Raw genomic sequence first — 15,443 nt, 5'->3', positions numbered from 1 at the left:
GAAGTGAAATAGGAAGACAATTTAAAGGGAAAGGTAACTGGCTTATCAGTCATACAAACACTATTGAGTGTTACACACACACACATCCCAGGATTCCGAGGGTCATGCATACACAACTGAAATAACCAAGTTACCATGGTAAGTAGACATAGAAATATCAGCTCAACAACTGAGCTTACCACATGATCAATTTAATTACCTATCTCAAAAGTGACTATTACTATACCTCAATATTCTAATAACTAAGTTTTGGCTAATTAAGTCATATCAAGTAGATATGGCCTTATTGTATACTAATCATTCACCTCAAGGAATTTAGTATGATAACTCGATACATGTATGTATGTTATTATTATAGCATAAACTGTTTTAAACAATGCCCAGGGGAAATGATGTTACTATAATACTGGTTTATAGTGTATTTATTTGCATGACTCTACTAACTTTCAGTTGCTTTCTCAGCCAAAATCACACCTAGTGACCACTATTCTCAAAGGGTTTACTAGTAAAGAGAAGTAAAATGGTCTGATGGAATGTTAACTTTCCAAAATCTAGCATAAAGTACTACATATAAATAAATTTTACTAAATTTCTATCCTATGATACTTGTCTCCAGAGGACCTTAAAAACGTTTTACCACCTTTGAAGTGCAACTATTCTCAAATCACAAAATCTTAAGAGTTGGAAAAGGCCTTAGAAGTCCCTCACTGCAGGAATTCTTTATACTAACTTCCAGGCAAAAGGTCCTCCATCTTTTCTTTTAATACTTTAAGCAACGGACATTCACTATTTTTGCAAGGCAGTCCACTCCACTGTTACAAGATTCTTCTTCCTTACAATCATTGAAAATCTGCCTCCCTGAACTTCTACCCAAGGATCCTAGTTCTGCTCTCTGCAACAATACAAGTTAACCCCCGAAATATAATCACTTCTAGAATTAGGATATAATTGTCAATTTGGTCACACAAAATTCACAAGAAAGCTCAGGGGAAAAAAAAAAGAAACCACCACTATACAGAACAAAATTTTGAAATTCAGGAAACTATGTTGAAATCACAAGTCACTGTATTTTCAAGATATCAAAGCCCACAGCTCAGTGAACATATAAATATAAAGAATAACCTGATGTTTTACAGTGAAGGGTGGTACAGTGTTTAGTGAATACCTTTTGGCAACTTGAAACTACTAAATCCACCAACACAGTTTTAAAAATTACAATTCTGTAGGAAGTTCAAGATGGCTTTTCCAGTTGCTCATTATTTTCATTCTATTTCCTTCTACAACATTTGCATGTTTTAAAGATCCCATTTCGCCCCACTGATGCAATATTTTATTTTTTAAATAAGCATTTTCAAGAATAAAGCCTAAAAGAGTGGGGTGTAAAGGGATGGAGGTGGGGCTAGGAGCCAAGTCAAAGAAGGGCCCAGCAGGAAAAGGCTGGTTATTGGGTATTTTCCTTCTGGAAGCATGCTTCACTGGCATACGCATCTGAAGCATACAAACACGACCCAAGAACAAGAACGATCATGAGCAATGAGTGCAAGGCATTAATACCTGTAAGATGTAAATGAATTGGCCCTGGTTATCAAACAGCGCCAGATGCTTCAGGACTACTTAGGGAAAAGGTAAGACGTCCAAGAAAGAGACCTCTCTGCTGGAGAGGAGGGAAGAAACCAAGGAGTAACTACCAGCTCAGCAATCCAATGAAGCCCAAACAGTACCAGAGCCCAAGAAAGACAGCAAGTGACTAGAGGAAAGGCACATACCCCGGAGAGCCTGAAGAAGGGGTTGCAGGGTGGGAATACTGAACGAGTCCATGAAATGGGTGTGGGTATAGGGATGTGGTGTGTGTTAGGGGCAACGCAGGAGTCCCATGGTCCTCTCCCTGCAGCAGAGCAACAGAGGGTACAAGGAAGGGGGAGGGTGAAAAGCAAGAATGACTCATTCGCGAAAGGAAGTGTTCAAGCCGTAGGAAAGCATGCCACGGGGGTGGGGGTTCGGGGCGAGGACTGTGAGAGCCAGGTGTTCAGAGTGATGGGGGCAAAAACCAACGTCCCGTAGGTCCCGTAGCTCGTCTTAAAGATGGGGGGTGTGGGGGGTTCGCGGCAGCCGAGTGCCAAGGCCTGGGAAGCGGCGCGGCGCGTGCGCAGTGGCGCTCGGCGGGACCCGCTGAGGCAAAGCGGAGCCGCAGTGACAGAAGCGAGCGGAGCGGCCGCCGGGTGGGACTCACCGAGGCGCAGGGGCTGGAGGTGGTGCTGGGGGTAGGCGACCGCTGGACCGTGACCAAAGCCATCTAGGCGCTGCTAGGTTGTTCCGGGCAGGGCATTCTTGTCCTGAGTATGGGGGGCGGGAGGGTGACGGAGCCGGGATGGGGAAAGGGGTGTGGGAGGGGGGTGAGGGGAACGGGGAGGAGGAAGAGGCCGAGGGAACGGCCGCAGGCTCCGCACCCACCACCGGACTCTCGCCGACTGACGCGCCGAACGGGCGGCGGGCGGGCGGGCGGGCGGGCTGTTCGGCAGCAGCGGGGCACAATGAGCGCTCCCAGTGCGCAGGCGCCACCTGTCAGCAACCGCCTCTCCCCTCGGCGCGCGCCGCCGCCTCGCCGTAACCCTTGAGTTGCCGGAAGCCGGCCGGTTGTTTGCGCCTCTGACCGCCGCCCCTTCCTGGGTTTCCTCCTCTGCTCTGGAATCGCGCGGTTTGCCCGCGCCCGGAGGCTGTGAACTGGGATGGGGGGAGGGGCCCCGGTTCTGGGAGCCTTTGGAGTCCCCACTCCTGAGAGACGACCATTTTATGAGGTGGGGGCGCGCAGCTTAACCGATCTTAGAGAAAGGAAACTGAGGTGAAAATCCTGAGGCAGACACGTTGTCTGGTGGGAAAGGGCTCCGCGGGGCTTCAAAGGCTTTCGCTAGGCGGGAGTGAGACTTACTGGACTGGAGACCCTCGTGGCGCGACCAGGAGACGAGTTTATCCCCCTTTGACCCGGCTCTCGGGGGCTTTTTCAAAGCTGTACCACCCTCTATCTCAGAGTCCATGTTTTATGATGCGACTTCATGAAAGAAAGAAAGCTTTTTCATATTATACCCTGAGAAGCTTCATGGTAGGTACCCTCACACTTCCTCTATTACCCTGGCCCCTAAGGACTCACTCATTCATTATTCCTAAGGTGAGAGAGACTGTATGAGCCCGGGAGGCCGAGAAAGCAGGGCTCACAGAGTTATAAGGGTCCAACCTGCTATTTACCTCCCACTTGCTTCCCGCTGGGAAGAAATTCTCTTAAAAAGCATTTGCTCTTTGAGATTTTTTTTTTTTCTCCTTCGGCTCTAGATTTCATTATTTCATAGACAAATGTGAAATGTAGGTTATTAAATATTTTAAAGGAACAATCTAAAAGATAAACCGTCAGCATGGGGCGCTTGGGTGGCTTAGTCGGTTAAGTATCGGACTTGGGCTTGGGTCATGATCTCACAGTTCATGAGTTTCAGCCCCACATAGGGCTCTGTGCTGACAGCTCAGAGCCTGGAGCCTGCTTGGGATTCTGTGTCTCCCTTTCTCTCTGCCCCTCCCCTGCTCTTGCTCTCTCAAAAATGAATAAACGTTAAAAAATTAAAAAAAAAAAAAGATAAACCATTAGCAGACCATAAGCGAAGAAAGTAATGAAAAATCAAGATTTAAAAAGGGGGGAAGTCTCACTATGCAAATATCATTGATTGTTTACACAGAGAAAGAGAGTTGACAAAGCTATTTCTCAATTTGAGTGGACGCTCTGGAATATACCACCATATGTATCAAAACTGAGGAAACACACACATTAAGGAGTTTGCAGTTATTAAAGCCACCTCCTCCTGTTTGTCACTCAAACTCTCTTGGATTTCATTGCTTCCTTTAAACTGACAGGACTGTCATGTGCTCCTTCTGGCTGCTGTATGGTTAAGTGCCACTAGAGCCCTCTGTGCTGAGCCTTTGTTCTCTCCCTGGGGCCCTGCGGTTGAAATAATTAGCAGGGAGGTTCCATCAAGAATCAGACACTGAGGGTCCCTGTACTGTACAGTCCTGTGTAGAATGAATTGCTGAGAAGCCAGCTGGTAGGCTTTTGCCCCCTGGTGGTGGTCAAGAGTGCCTGCGAGACAAAAATTAAACAAAGATGTATGGTTCACAGATTAAACAATCTGTGTTTTTCCCAGAGCTGCGAAGTAAACAGGAAAAGACAAGACAAAGTTCAGAAGTAAGAACTTTGAACCAATGCTTAGGAGACCACACAGGAAGCTGTATGCATAGGTAAGAAATATACATAGCTGAAAGCTGAATGAACTCAAATGAAACACGTGGTTTATAAGCCAAAGTATTGTTCTAGAAAAAATATTATACAGATCAATAGGTCTTAATGTACTTGTATGTTGATTTTCTTACTGACTCAGGATAGCAACACTGCCTATCTAGTTTTGTGTCAACATAATATTAAGAAATTCTTTTGGCAGATGAGAGAATTCCATTAATCTCCCAGTGGGAAAGATCACTACTGTAAGAGTCAGAAGACCTGGCTTCTAGTTCCAGTTTGTAAAACCTTATGCAAATGGCTTAAACGTTTTGAGCATTGGTTTCTACAATGGAGCTCTAACTCACAGGATTCTTGTGATCAAATGAGATAATGCATGGTAAATTCCTATATAATCTGTGAAGCCTTGTATGTAATTAAGATAACTTTATTATTGTTTGAAGTTTGTTCCAAGTTCAGTCAGCTTTTGCTGAGTGTACCCTATGTGTAGAAAATAGCATCAAGCAAAAAGGGACTAAAAAGGGCTAAAAAGACGTATGATTCATGCCTTTCTCAACAGTGAGAGAAGTAGATCAGTGGTCAAGAGATGTGTCATCTGTAGGAAGATATAGAACATCTCTATTAAACATATCTGAGAAGATAAAATCCTGGTCAAAATTGGGATTATAAAAAAGTTGGGATTATAAAGTACCCAGATTCACATTAAGTTTATTTGTATCAGGAAATTAATTTATTAATTTACAGAGGAAGTATCTCTTCCTGGCATATAACCTTTTTAGGAAACTAAGATTTGGAAATTAATGGTGCGTGTTCATTAATTTATTTGTCATTAATTGAGAAAATACTGAGTGTATATTTTATACTAGAGACTGTTTTAAAAACAAAATAAAAGTCTATCTCTCAGGGGCTCAAAACCTTTTAGGGAAAAACACACCAAATAATGACAGTATGGCAGAGTGGCACTGTGGATTTTGTCACCTCTGCTAGGCCCCCAAGGGAGACACATATATAGGAGAAGTCTAGTTATGTGCAAAGTGCTTTAGAAACACAGAGGAAGAGGTCTGGGCAAATATACATTTTACAACATTGCCTTTCAGGCTTTGGCTGCAGAGCTAGATCAAATGTGAGCATTTGAAATCTATACTGTCTTCCCTGGATTCCACCCTGGTTTGTACTTTCTGGTGATCTGAGGAAGTATTTACTTCTAACAGAGAAAAGACCCTAGAATCCTCTTAATATGTTAGTTGAATTTAAGAAGAGAGAGGCCAAGAGCAGGAGTCCCAAAAGAGGGAGCAGGAGACAGAAGTCCTCCTAGTTCTATTTATAGCACCTTTATTCTTCCCACCTGTGATAATGGAGGCCTAGTTGTGCTATTGGAATTCCTTTAACCCTTAACTTGTAACATCACTTCTTTGGGGATGAAATTATAGGGGAACTTTTGAAATTCTTGAGTCACTTGGTTCTTAAGCTTTGAGAACTTATGAAAAGTATTAACTATCTCTCAAGAAAGATATATGTGCGCTTTTCACACACCCACTGAAATCCATTGAGAGGCCCCAGGTAAAGAGTCCTATCTAAAGCTAAAGCAGTGGGGCGCCTGGGTGGCGCAGTCGGTTGGGCGTCCAACTTCAGCCAGGTCACGATCTCGCGGTCCGTGAGTTTGAGCCCCGCGTCAGGCTCTGGGCTGATGGTTCAGAGCCTGGAGCCTGTTTCCGATTCTGTGTCTCCCTCTCTCTCTGCCCCTCCCCCGTTCATGCTCTGTCTCTCTCTGTCCCAAAAATAAAAAAATGTTGAAAAAAAAAATAAATAAAAAATAAAGCTAAAGCAGTGCTTCTGAACCTTTTTTCATATCATGACATCCATAGAAATAATAGTTGTATAGCACACTGGGATAAATTTAAAGGAGATTGGGAGGCAACTATAATGGGGCATGGTGAAAATACTTGTATTTATATAATATAATGAGGAAAAGAAAACATTCAGGATATTAAATATTGAATTTGTATAAACTTCCAAATAAAGTTTCTCAAAAATTTAATGAAAAACTTGAGATTGCTTCTATAAGCATAATGTTTTTTACGTAGGGTTTTTAAAAACATTATTACAATATGATTGATTATACTCTCTATGCTATACTTTTCATCTCCATGACTTATTTATTTTGTAACTGGAAGTTTCTTAATCCCTTTCACCTATTTCACCTGAACCCCTATTTCCCTCCCTTTTGGCAACCATCACTTTGTTTTCCATATTTATGAATCTATTTCTGCTTTTTGTTTATTTGTTCTGTTTTTTGGATTCCACATATAAGTGAAATCATGTGGTGTTTGTCTTCGTCTGACTTATTTCACTTAACATAATACTCTTCAGGTCCATCCATGTTGTTGCAAGTGGCAAGATTCCATTCTTTTTTTATGACTGAATAATAAATATGTATATGTATATGTGTATATATATATATATATATATATCACATCTTTTTTATTCATCTATCTGTAGATGGATACTTGGACTGCTTCCATATCTTAGGTATTGTAAATACTGCAATAAACATAGAGGTGCTTATATCTTTTCAAATTGGTGTCTTCACTTTTTTTAGGTAAATGCCCACTAGTAGAATTACTGGATCATATGGTAGTTCTATTTTTAATTCTTTGAGGAATCTCTGTAATATTTTCCATACTGGTTGCACCAATTTACGTTCCCACCAACAGTGCACAAGGGTTCCCTTTTCTCCACGTCCTCACCAACACTTGTTATTTCTTATCTTTTGATACTATCCATTAAGACTGGTGTGAGACAATATCTCACTGTAGTTTTGATTTGTCTTCACCTGATGATTAGTGATGATGAGCATCTTTTCATGTGTCTGTTGGCCATCTGTATGTCTTTGGAAAAATGTCTAGTCAGGTCCTCTGCCTATTTTTTTTTTTTAATTTTTTAATGTTTATTTATTTTGAGAGAGAGAGTGCAAGTGGGGGAGGGGCAGAGAGAGAGGGAGACACAGAATCTGAAGCAGGCTCCAGGCTCTGAGCTGTCAGCACAGAGCCTGATGTGGGGCTTGAACTCAAGAACCATGAGATCATGACCTGAGCTGAAGTTGGACACTTAACTGACTGAGTCACCCAGGTGCCCCTACCTATTTTTTAATCAGAGTATAATTTTGTTAGCGTTGGCTTATATAAGTTCTTTGTATAATTTAGATATTAACTCTTTATTGGTTATATTGTTTGCAAATATCTTCTCCCATTCAGTGGGTTGCCTCTCTGGTTTGTTGATGGCTTCCTTTGCTGTGCAAAAGGTTTTTATTTTGTTGTAGACCTGATAGTTTACTTCTGCTTTTGATTCCCTTGTTTGAAGAGACATATCCATAAATATGTTGCTAAGGTCAATGTCTAAGAGTCTATTACTTATGTTTTCTTTTAGGAATTTATGGTGTCAGGTCTCACATTTAGGTCTTTAATCCATTTTGAGTTTATTTTTGTGAATGGGATAAAAAAGTGATCCAGTTTCTTTCTTTTGCAAGTAGCTGTCCAGTTTCCCCAGCACCATACATCGAAGAGACTGTCTTCATTGCATATTCTTGCCACCTTTGTCAAAAATTAATTGACCATATAAGTGTGGGTCTGTTTCTGGGTTCTCTATTTTGTTCTGTTGATCTCTATGTATGTTTTTGTGGTTTTACTATACTGTTTTGATTATTATAGTTTTGTAATATATCCTGTAATCTGGGATTGTGATACCTGCAGTCTTTGCTCTTCTTTCTCAGGATAGCTTTGGCTTTTCAGGGTCTTTTGTGGTTCCATACAAATTCTAGGATTATTTGTTCAAATTCTGTGAAAAATGCCATTGGTATTTTGATAAGGATTATGTTGAATTTGTAGATTGCTTCTTCCAATCCATGAATATGGTATATCTTTCCATTTGTTTGTGTTATCTTCAGTTTATTTCAACAGTGTCTTATATTTTCAGAGTATAGGTCTTTCACCTTCTTGGTTAAATTTATTCTTAGGTATTTTATTCTTTTTGCTGCAATTATGAATGGGAGTATTTTTTTTATTTGTCTTTCTGCTACTTTCTTATTAGTTTATAGAAATGCAACAGGTTTCTGTATATTAATTATGTACCCTGCAACTTTACTGGATTCATTTATTACTTCTAATGGTTTTTTGGTGGAGTCTTTAGGGTTTTCTATATAAAGTATCATGTCATCTGAAAATAGGGATAGTTTTACTTCCTTACCAATTTGGATGTGTTTTATTTCTTTTGTCTGATTGTTGTGGCTAGGACTTCCAGTATTATGTTGAATAAAAGTAGTGAGAATGGAGATCCTTATTCCTGATCTTATAGGGAAAGCTTTCAGTTTCATCATTAAATATAATGCCAGCTGTGGGTTTTTCATTTATGGCCTTTATTATGTTGAGATGTGTTCTCTCTAAATCTACTCTGTTGAGAGTTTTTATCATGAACAGATATTGTATTTTATCAAACGCTTTTCTGCATCTATTGAAATGATCACATGGTTTTTATCCTCCCTCTTGTTAATGTGATATATCACATTGATTGGTTTGTGAATATTGAACCATCCTGCAATAAATCCAACTTGACTGTGGTGAATAATCCTTTCAATGTATTGTTGAATTTGGTTTTGGTTTGCTAGTATTTTGTTGAGGATTTTTGCATCTATGTTCATTGGGGATATTTGCCTGTAGTTTTTTTTACAGTGTCTTTAAAAAAATTTTTTTTCAATGTTTATTTATTTTGGGGAGAGAGAGAGAGAACGTGCAAGTGTGATCAGGGTAGGGGCAGAGAGAGACAGAGACAGAAGATCTGAAGAAGGCTGTGCTGTGTCAGCACAAAGCCTGATGTGGGGCTTGAACTCACAAGCTCTGAGATCATGATCTGAGCAAAAGTCAGACACTTAACCAACTGAGCCACCCAGGCACAGTGTCTTTTTGTGGTTTTGATATCAGGGTACTTCTGTCCACATAGAATGTATTTGGAAGTTTTCTTCCCTGTTCATTTTTTGGAATAGTTTTAGTAGAATGGATATTAACTCTTCTTTAAATATTATATTAATATTATGTATAATAATTATAAATTATATTATTTATAATATATTATATAATAAATATATAAAATATAATGTATTTAATATATAATATAACAACATTAAATATCTTATATATTATATAAGATATATATATTTACTACCTATCTATTTTGAGAGAAAGAGTGAGCAGGGGAGGGACAGAGAGAGAGAGGGAGAGAGAGAATCCCAAGCCAGCTGTGCGCTGTCAGAACCGTGAGATCATGGTCTGAGCCTAAATCAAGAGTCTGACGCTTAACAACTGAGCCACCTGAGGGCCCCAGTATTAACTCTTCTTTAAATGTTTGGTAGAATTCAGCTGTGGAGCCATCAGGTCCTGGACTTGTGTTTGTTGGGAGTTTTTTGATGACCTATTCAATTTCATTACTAGAAATCGGTCTGTTCAAATTTTCTATTTCTTCCTGATTCCATTTGGAAGATTGTATGTTTCTAGGAATTTATCCATTTCTTCTAGGTTGTCCAATTTGTTGGCATATTATTTTTCATAGTTTTATTTTATAATCCTTTGTATTTCTGTAGTGTTGGTTGTTATTTCTCCTCTTTCATTTCTGATCTTATTTATTTGAATCCTCTCTTTTTTTCTTTCTTAATGGATTTGTGTAAGTTTATCCAATTCTATTTATCTCTTCAAAGAACCAGCCATTGGTTTCACTGATCTTTTCTATTGATTTTTTTCGTTTCTCTTTCATTTATTTTCACTCTAGTCTTTATAATTTTCTTTCTTCTACTAGCTTCAGGCTTTGCTTGTTCTTTTCCTAGTTCCGTTAGTTGTAAGTTTATATCATTGTTTTGAGCTTTTTCTTGTGTCTCAAGGTAGACTATAAACTTTCTTCTTAGAACTGCTTTTGCTGTGTCCCAAAGATTTTGGACCATTGTGTTTCCATTTTCATTTGCCTCCATGTACTTTAGTTGTTGTTGTTGTTTAGTTTTTATTTCATAATCATAAGCTTAACTCTGCAATCCAGCTAGACTTGGAGGGGAGTGAGGAAAATATGGAACCCATAGAACTACAGTGAGAGCACAGATTATAGGATATTTCAAGCAGATAGGGGTGAAGGGATGTACTCTTGAGCTATAAAAGGAATGGTTTGGTAGTTAAAATAAAACACAAGTCAAATTTATTAGATTTGTCCAGTCAGCATTGGTGATCTTCTTGCTGATCTTGCCATTCCTATACCCAAGGTGCTCCATGGCTTCCACAGTATTCATGCCCTCTTTCACCTTGCCAAAGACCACATGCTTGCCATCGAACCACTGAGATGAAAAACTGGGAACCATTTGTGTTGCATCCAGCATTTGCCATGGATAAGATGCCAGGACCTATGTGTGTCAGAATGAAATTCTCATCAAATTTCTCCCCATAGATGGGCTTGGATCCAGTGCCATTATGGCATGTAAAGTCACCACCCTGGCACATAAATCTTGGAATAATCCTGTCAAAGCAGGAAACTTTATAACCAAATCCTCTGTCCCCAGTGCTCAGAGCATGAAAGTTTTCTGCTGTTTTTGGAATTTGTCTGCAAACAACTCAAAGGAAACATGGCCCAAGGGCTCATCATCCACAGCAATGTCAAAGGACACAGTGGGGTTGACCATGACTGGGTGGCATGGGCGACTCTGGGATGGTGGCACCTACAAGTCTGTCTCCATGTATTTTTTGATTTCCTCTTTGATTTCTTTGTTAACCATTGGTTGTTTAGTAGCATGTAGTTTAGCTTCAATGTGTTTGTGTTTTTTCCAGTTTTCTTTCCTTGTTTCTAGTTTCATATTGTTGTGGTCAGAAAAGATACTTGATAGGATTTCAATCTTTTTATTGAGACTTGTTTTGTGGACTAATATGTGATGCTGGAGACTGTTCCGTGTGCATATGAGAAGAATGTCTGTTTTACTGTTTGGGGATGAGATGCTCTGTACATATCTGTTAATCCATCTGATCTAATGGGTTATTCAAAGCCACTCCTTCCTTATTGATTTTCTGTCTAGATGATATATTCATTGGTGTAAGTTGGGTATTTAAGTCCCCTACTATTATTGTGTTACTGTCAATTTCTCCCTTTATATCTATTAATATTTGCTTGTATTTAGGTGCTTCCATGTTGGGTGCATAGATATTTACAGTGTCAATCCTGTTTTTACATTGATTCCTTTTTATCATTATGTAATGCCCTTCTTTTTCTCTCGTTACAGTCTTTGTTTTTAAGTCTGTTTTGTCTGATGTAAATATTGCTACCTTTTTTCCACTTTCATTGCATGGAATATCATTATTTTATCCCTTCACTTTCAATTTGTATGTGTCTTTTGGTCTGAAGTATCATAGACAATGTATAGGTGCATTTTGGTTTTTTATCCATTAAGTGACCTGATGTCTTTTGATTGGAGCATTTACATTTAAAGTGATTATTGATAGGTATGTACTTATTGCCATTTGTTGTTTTCTGGTTGTTTTTTAATTCTTTGTTCCTTTCTTATCCTCTTGTCCTCCTTACTTTTCCTTCTGGTTTCATGACTTACTTTCGTGTTATGCTCAGGTTTATTTTTTTATTTTGTGTATAATAAGTTTTTAATTTGTGGTTACATATGGGGTTCATATATAACATGTGTATTAGCGGTCTATATTAAGTTGGTCACTTGAGTTCACATGTATGCTGAAGAATACATTCTAAAGGCACTAAATTTTTACTCCCCCTGCATGTTTTATGTATGTGATATCATATCTTACATCTTTATTTTGTGTATCCCTTGACTACTTTTTTGTAGATATAATTGATTTTATTATTTTTGTGTTTTAGCCTCCTTACTGACTTTATAAGTGATTAATCTGTTACCTTTATTATATGTTTGCTTTTACTAGTGAAGTTTTTTCTTAATTTTCTTCCATTTATGTTCTTTTCTTTTCATTTAAATAATTACCTTTATTTTATTTTTTCATAAATATTTATTGAACAAATGCAGAATAAATTAAGTGGGGTGTGGGGAGATAACCTGAAGATACAATGAACATCTCCAGATATTCAGAGGGCATCACACAAAAACTGAAAGACTTGTTCACTCTTTTTCCAAAAGGCAGAACTTGAACCAAAGGATAAATATAAGCAACCAGTAGGCTGCAGGACAGTTGGGCAAAGTGTATCACTTATCTTAATAACTTTGCCAATATAATGCTTTCCACCCTACATTTCCCTGCTCCTACAAGGAATATTACATCTACTATGTCTCCTGAGGGTCTTAAATAGTCACATTTTCATGACAAACCCTCCACTGCCAGTACACTGGATGTACTAACACTATCAGGAAACGATGTGAAGTTAACACACTGCTTTACTGAGGAAATGGTCTTTTGTTCCTCATCTACATTTCAGCATTCTGTGTGTGATATTCAGGAGGTGAGGAGAAAGGAGAGCACATTCTCTGAAGAGGGTGGATAGGAATCCTCAGCAGCTCAGATACTGCCTCTGGGGACAGTCTTTCTCAAATCCCACATGAATCACTGTAACTCTTAACCATCGGTGCAGACTAGGGGGTGTGCTGTGCTGTGGCAGGAACAAACAATTGACAACCACTGTCCCACATGAAGCAGGAAATCTGTGTTTTATAGTCACTAGGAAATATAAACTGCATAATACTGACGGGCTCCATCCAAATTGTCAAATATTACAAAACAAAAATTGTTTCAACAACTATTCAGCATAATGTTTAAGGACAAAATACATATAATATACTTTATATATGTATTTTATCACATACTCAGTAGGGAATGCTGGGGTGCTAATCCATCCAATAAATTGAAAATAAAAATTTTACATTTCTATATTTGTCAGTATACAGGATTCTGAAGGTGGATCTTGAATTCAGAATGATATATCAGCTTTTGATGAAAGCCACATAATTGGTCTGGCTAACTGCTGCTTGTTGGGGATTGGTGGAATTGGGGCAGGTTCTGATGAGGGAATGATCCAGTTGAAGGAAACATCCAGGGCCCCTGCAACTGGTTTTTTGGGCAAAACATTCTTGTGGTGAAGTGGGCTTGCCATCCTTGTTCTAATGTACCTTTCACAGGCTCTTCCACAGGAGCCTGACAACGGCTGCAAAGTCATTGGCTCTTTATGGAGGTGTAGGCTTGAGAGACTAGGGTGAAGGCTCTTCTCTTTGTGGCATCTCTAAGTGCTTCTATGATTGGCCAGACCATCTCAGACCACTGGTGTGCGTTGAAGGTCATGTAGATTCCAGGAAAATCTCTCTCCAGACTCTTTGTCCTACTGACCAAATTCCCCCAAGTTCAGAATTTACAGATTCTATAGTATCCTTTTCCAAAGATATCTTCCATTATTCATGTCATTATAGAGCCTAACAGCTGACCATACACTGGGGGTGTAGCAATTCCTCCAGGAGCCTTGAGTTCCTGGTTCCCACACTGATCCAGCAACTTACTGAAATTAAGGCACTTTCTGTCATAAAACCATCACTGGCATCTTCCCAGCCAGTCCCACCTCAGCACCTTCCCAAAAGTAGACCCCAGACAGCCCCTTGGCCATCGCACCCACAGTGAAGTACTAAAAAATTCCCTGTAAACAAAAACCAAAAACAAATAGAAAGAGGAATTCCATTTAACATTTCAGGTCATCATTCAGAATTTAAGAAGAGATAAAGATTTTCCCAGATAAAAGTTAAAGGAGTTGCTCACCACTAAACTAGTCTCACAAGAAATGTAGAGTCTTATGATTAAAATGACTGCACATAATTCCTGAACAAGACAATTCAACAATGATCACTTGGTAGTCATTATTGATGAGAATATAATTCATGCAACTAAGTGATAAATTTAAAATAATTTTCACAACAATTAAAAAGTTACAAGTATAAATTATATTTGACTAATCACTCTTACTTTTTTCCTACTGGCAAATGTAACGTGGCAATATCTTATGATAACATGACTGGTTTCATAATCCACTTTTTCATATCAATTATATATTACAAAATAATGGTCAAACTCTAATTTGCAGAGTATGACTATGTTATTAAAATGAAAATCCAGCAGCTAATTTGTATGTAACTAAAAGGGCATATCAGCCATGAAGAAAAGGAAGAATTCAATATATAGGAAGAGAGATATTGGGGGTTGAGTCCATAAGGAGTATCTGGCAGGCCTCCCTGTGTTTCCTGGCCACACCTTAGGCTGTGAGTCCTGCCCCTTGGGTACCTGGAACATGCACTCTTCCAGCAGCTCTAAGGCTCAGTGTTTATGACAAGCAGCAATACTCACTGCAACTGGCTTTGGAAGGTGATGCCCTGGTAGTAGAATACTCCTTGGCTTTGCTCTTTTATTAAAGGATACTTGCTTTAATAAAGCAAATTCTTAATTATGCTTGCCTCCTATGGGACCATGGGGGACACTAGAGTGGATCATCAGTCTCTGATTATTTTGGGCTACTCTCTGAGAATCCTTCGAACAAATTGCTTTTGGCCAGGGGTGAATTATGTAGAGGCACCAATGACTCCAGTCCTTTCAGGCCCTCATAGGGCTGGATAGGTAACTATCTTGTGGTACACCTGTAACTCATTTATTATGTACTAAATGAAGTGTGTCACTTAAAAGACTATGGTTTATATAGCTAAGCTGGTTAAAACGGGGAAAAAGAAATCATACTTTCTGTTTTTAATAATTCAATTCCTTACATTTGAAGTGATTATATTACAAAGTAACATGACTATAAATTAATTAGTACAGGTGGAATATATAATAGCTAGAGTATGAACGAGTCATGTATTGCCTTCACCTGGTTGTAATTTTTCTTAAACTTTAATAATTTGTTACTAACTTCAATAGTGTCCATATAGGAAATGGAAATCATACCAGTTATTTGAATAGATAATTTTTTAATTTTATTTTTTTAATTTACATCTAAATTAGTTAGCATATAGTGCAACAATGATTTCAGGAGTAGATTCCTTAATGCTTCTTACCCATTTAGCCTATCCCCCCTCCTACTACCCCTCCAATAACCCTCTGTTTGTTCCTCATATTTAAGAGTCTCTTATGTTTTGTCCCCCTCCCTGTTT

The 15,443-nt window shown here is 38.9% G+C and overlaps 2 protein-coding genes and 2 pseudogenes across 20 annotated transcripts in view; 1 reads left to right on the top strand and 3 right to left on the bottom strand.

Moving 5' to 3' along the window:
* The window catches only part of SSH2 (slingshot protein phosphatase 2), a 255,271-nt gene extending 252,870 nt beyond the window's left edge, over positions 1 to 2,401 (bottom strand). For all 5 annotated transcript variants that reach the window (XM_019429697.2, XM_019429698.2, XM_019429700.2 and 2 more), the window contains exon 1: positions 2,231 to 2,401. In XM_019429697.2, coding sequence (XP_019285242.2) covers positions 2,231 to 2,293 — 63 coding nt within the window. In that variant the 5' untranslated portion in view covers positions 2,294 to 2,401. The remainder of the gene's footprint in view (positions 1 to 2,230) is intronic.
* Positions 2,158 to 15,443, top strand: part of EFCAB5 (EF-hand calcium binding domain 5) — a 190,315-nt gene continuing 177,029 nt past the window's right edge. For 7 of the 15 annotated variants that reach the window (XM_053893214.1, XM_019429689.2, XM_019429686.2 and 4 more), the window contains exons 1-2: positions 2,853 to 3,097; positions 4,182 to 4,275. The gene's annotated coding sequence lies outside the window, so the exon portion shown is untranslated. The other 8 variants (XM_019429688.2, XM_019429682.2, XM_053893212.1 and 5 more) reach the window with 6 other exon arrangements.
* On the bottom strand, positions 10,349 to 10,979 carry LOC109255198 (peptidyl-prolyl cis-trans isomerase A-like; annotated as a pseudogene).
* On the bottom strand, positions 13,245 to 13,812 carry LOC109255199 (COP9 signalosome complex subunit 8-like; annotated as a pseudogene).

The sequence above is a fragment of the Panthera pardus genome, unplaced genomic scaffold (genome assembly GCF_024362965.1).
Source record: "Panthera pardus isolate Hobbes unplaced genomic scaffold, ASM2436296v1 HiC_scaffold_3, whole genome shotgun sequence".
In the NCBI taxonomy this organism is placed as follows: domain Eukaryota; kingdom Metazoa; phylum Chordata; class Mammalia; order Carnivora; family Felidae; genus Panthera; species Panthera pardus.
This window is presented reverse-complemented; position numbering and strand designations above follow the sequence as displayed.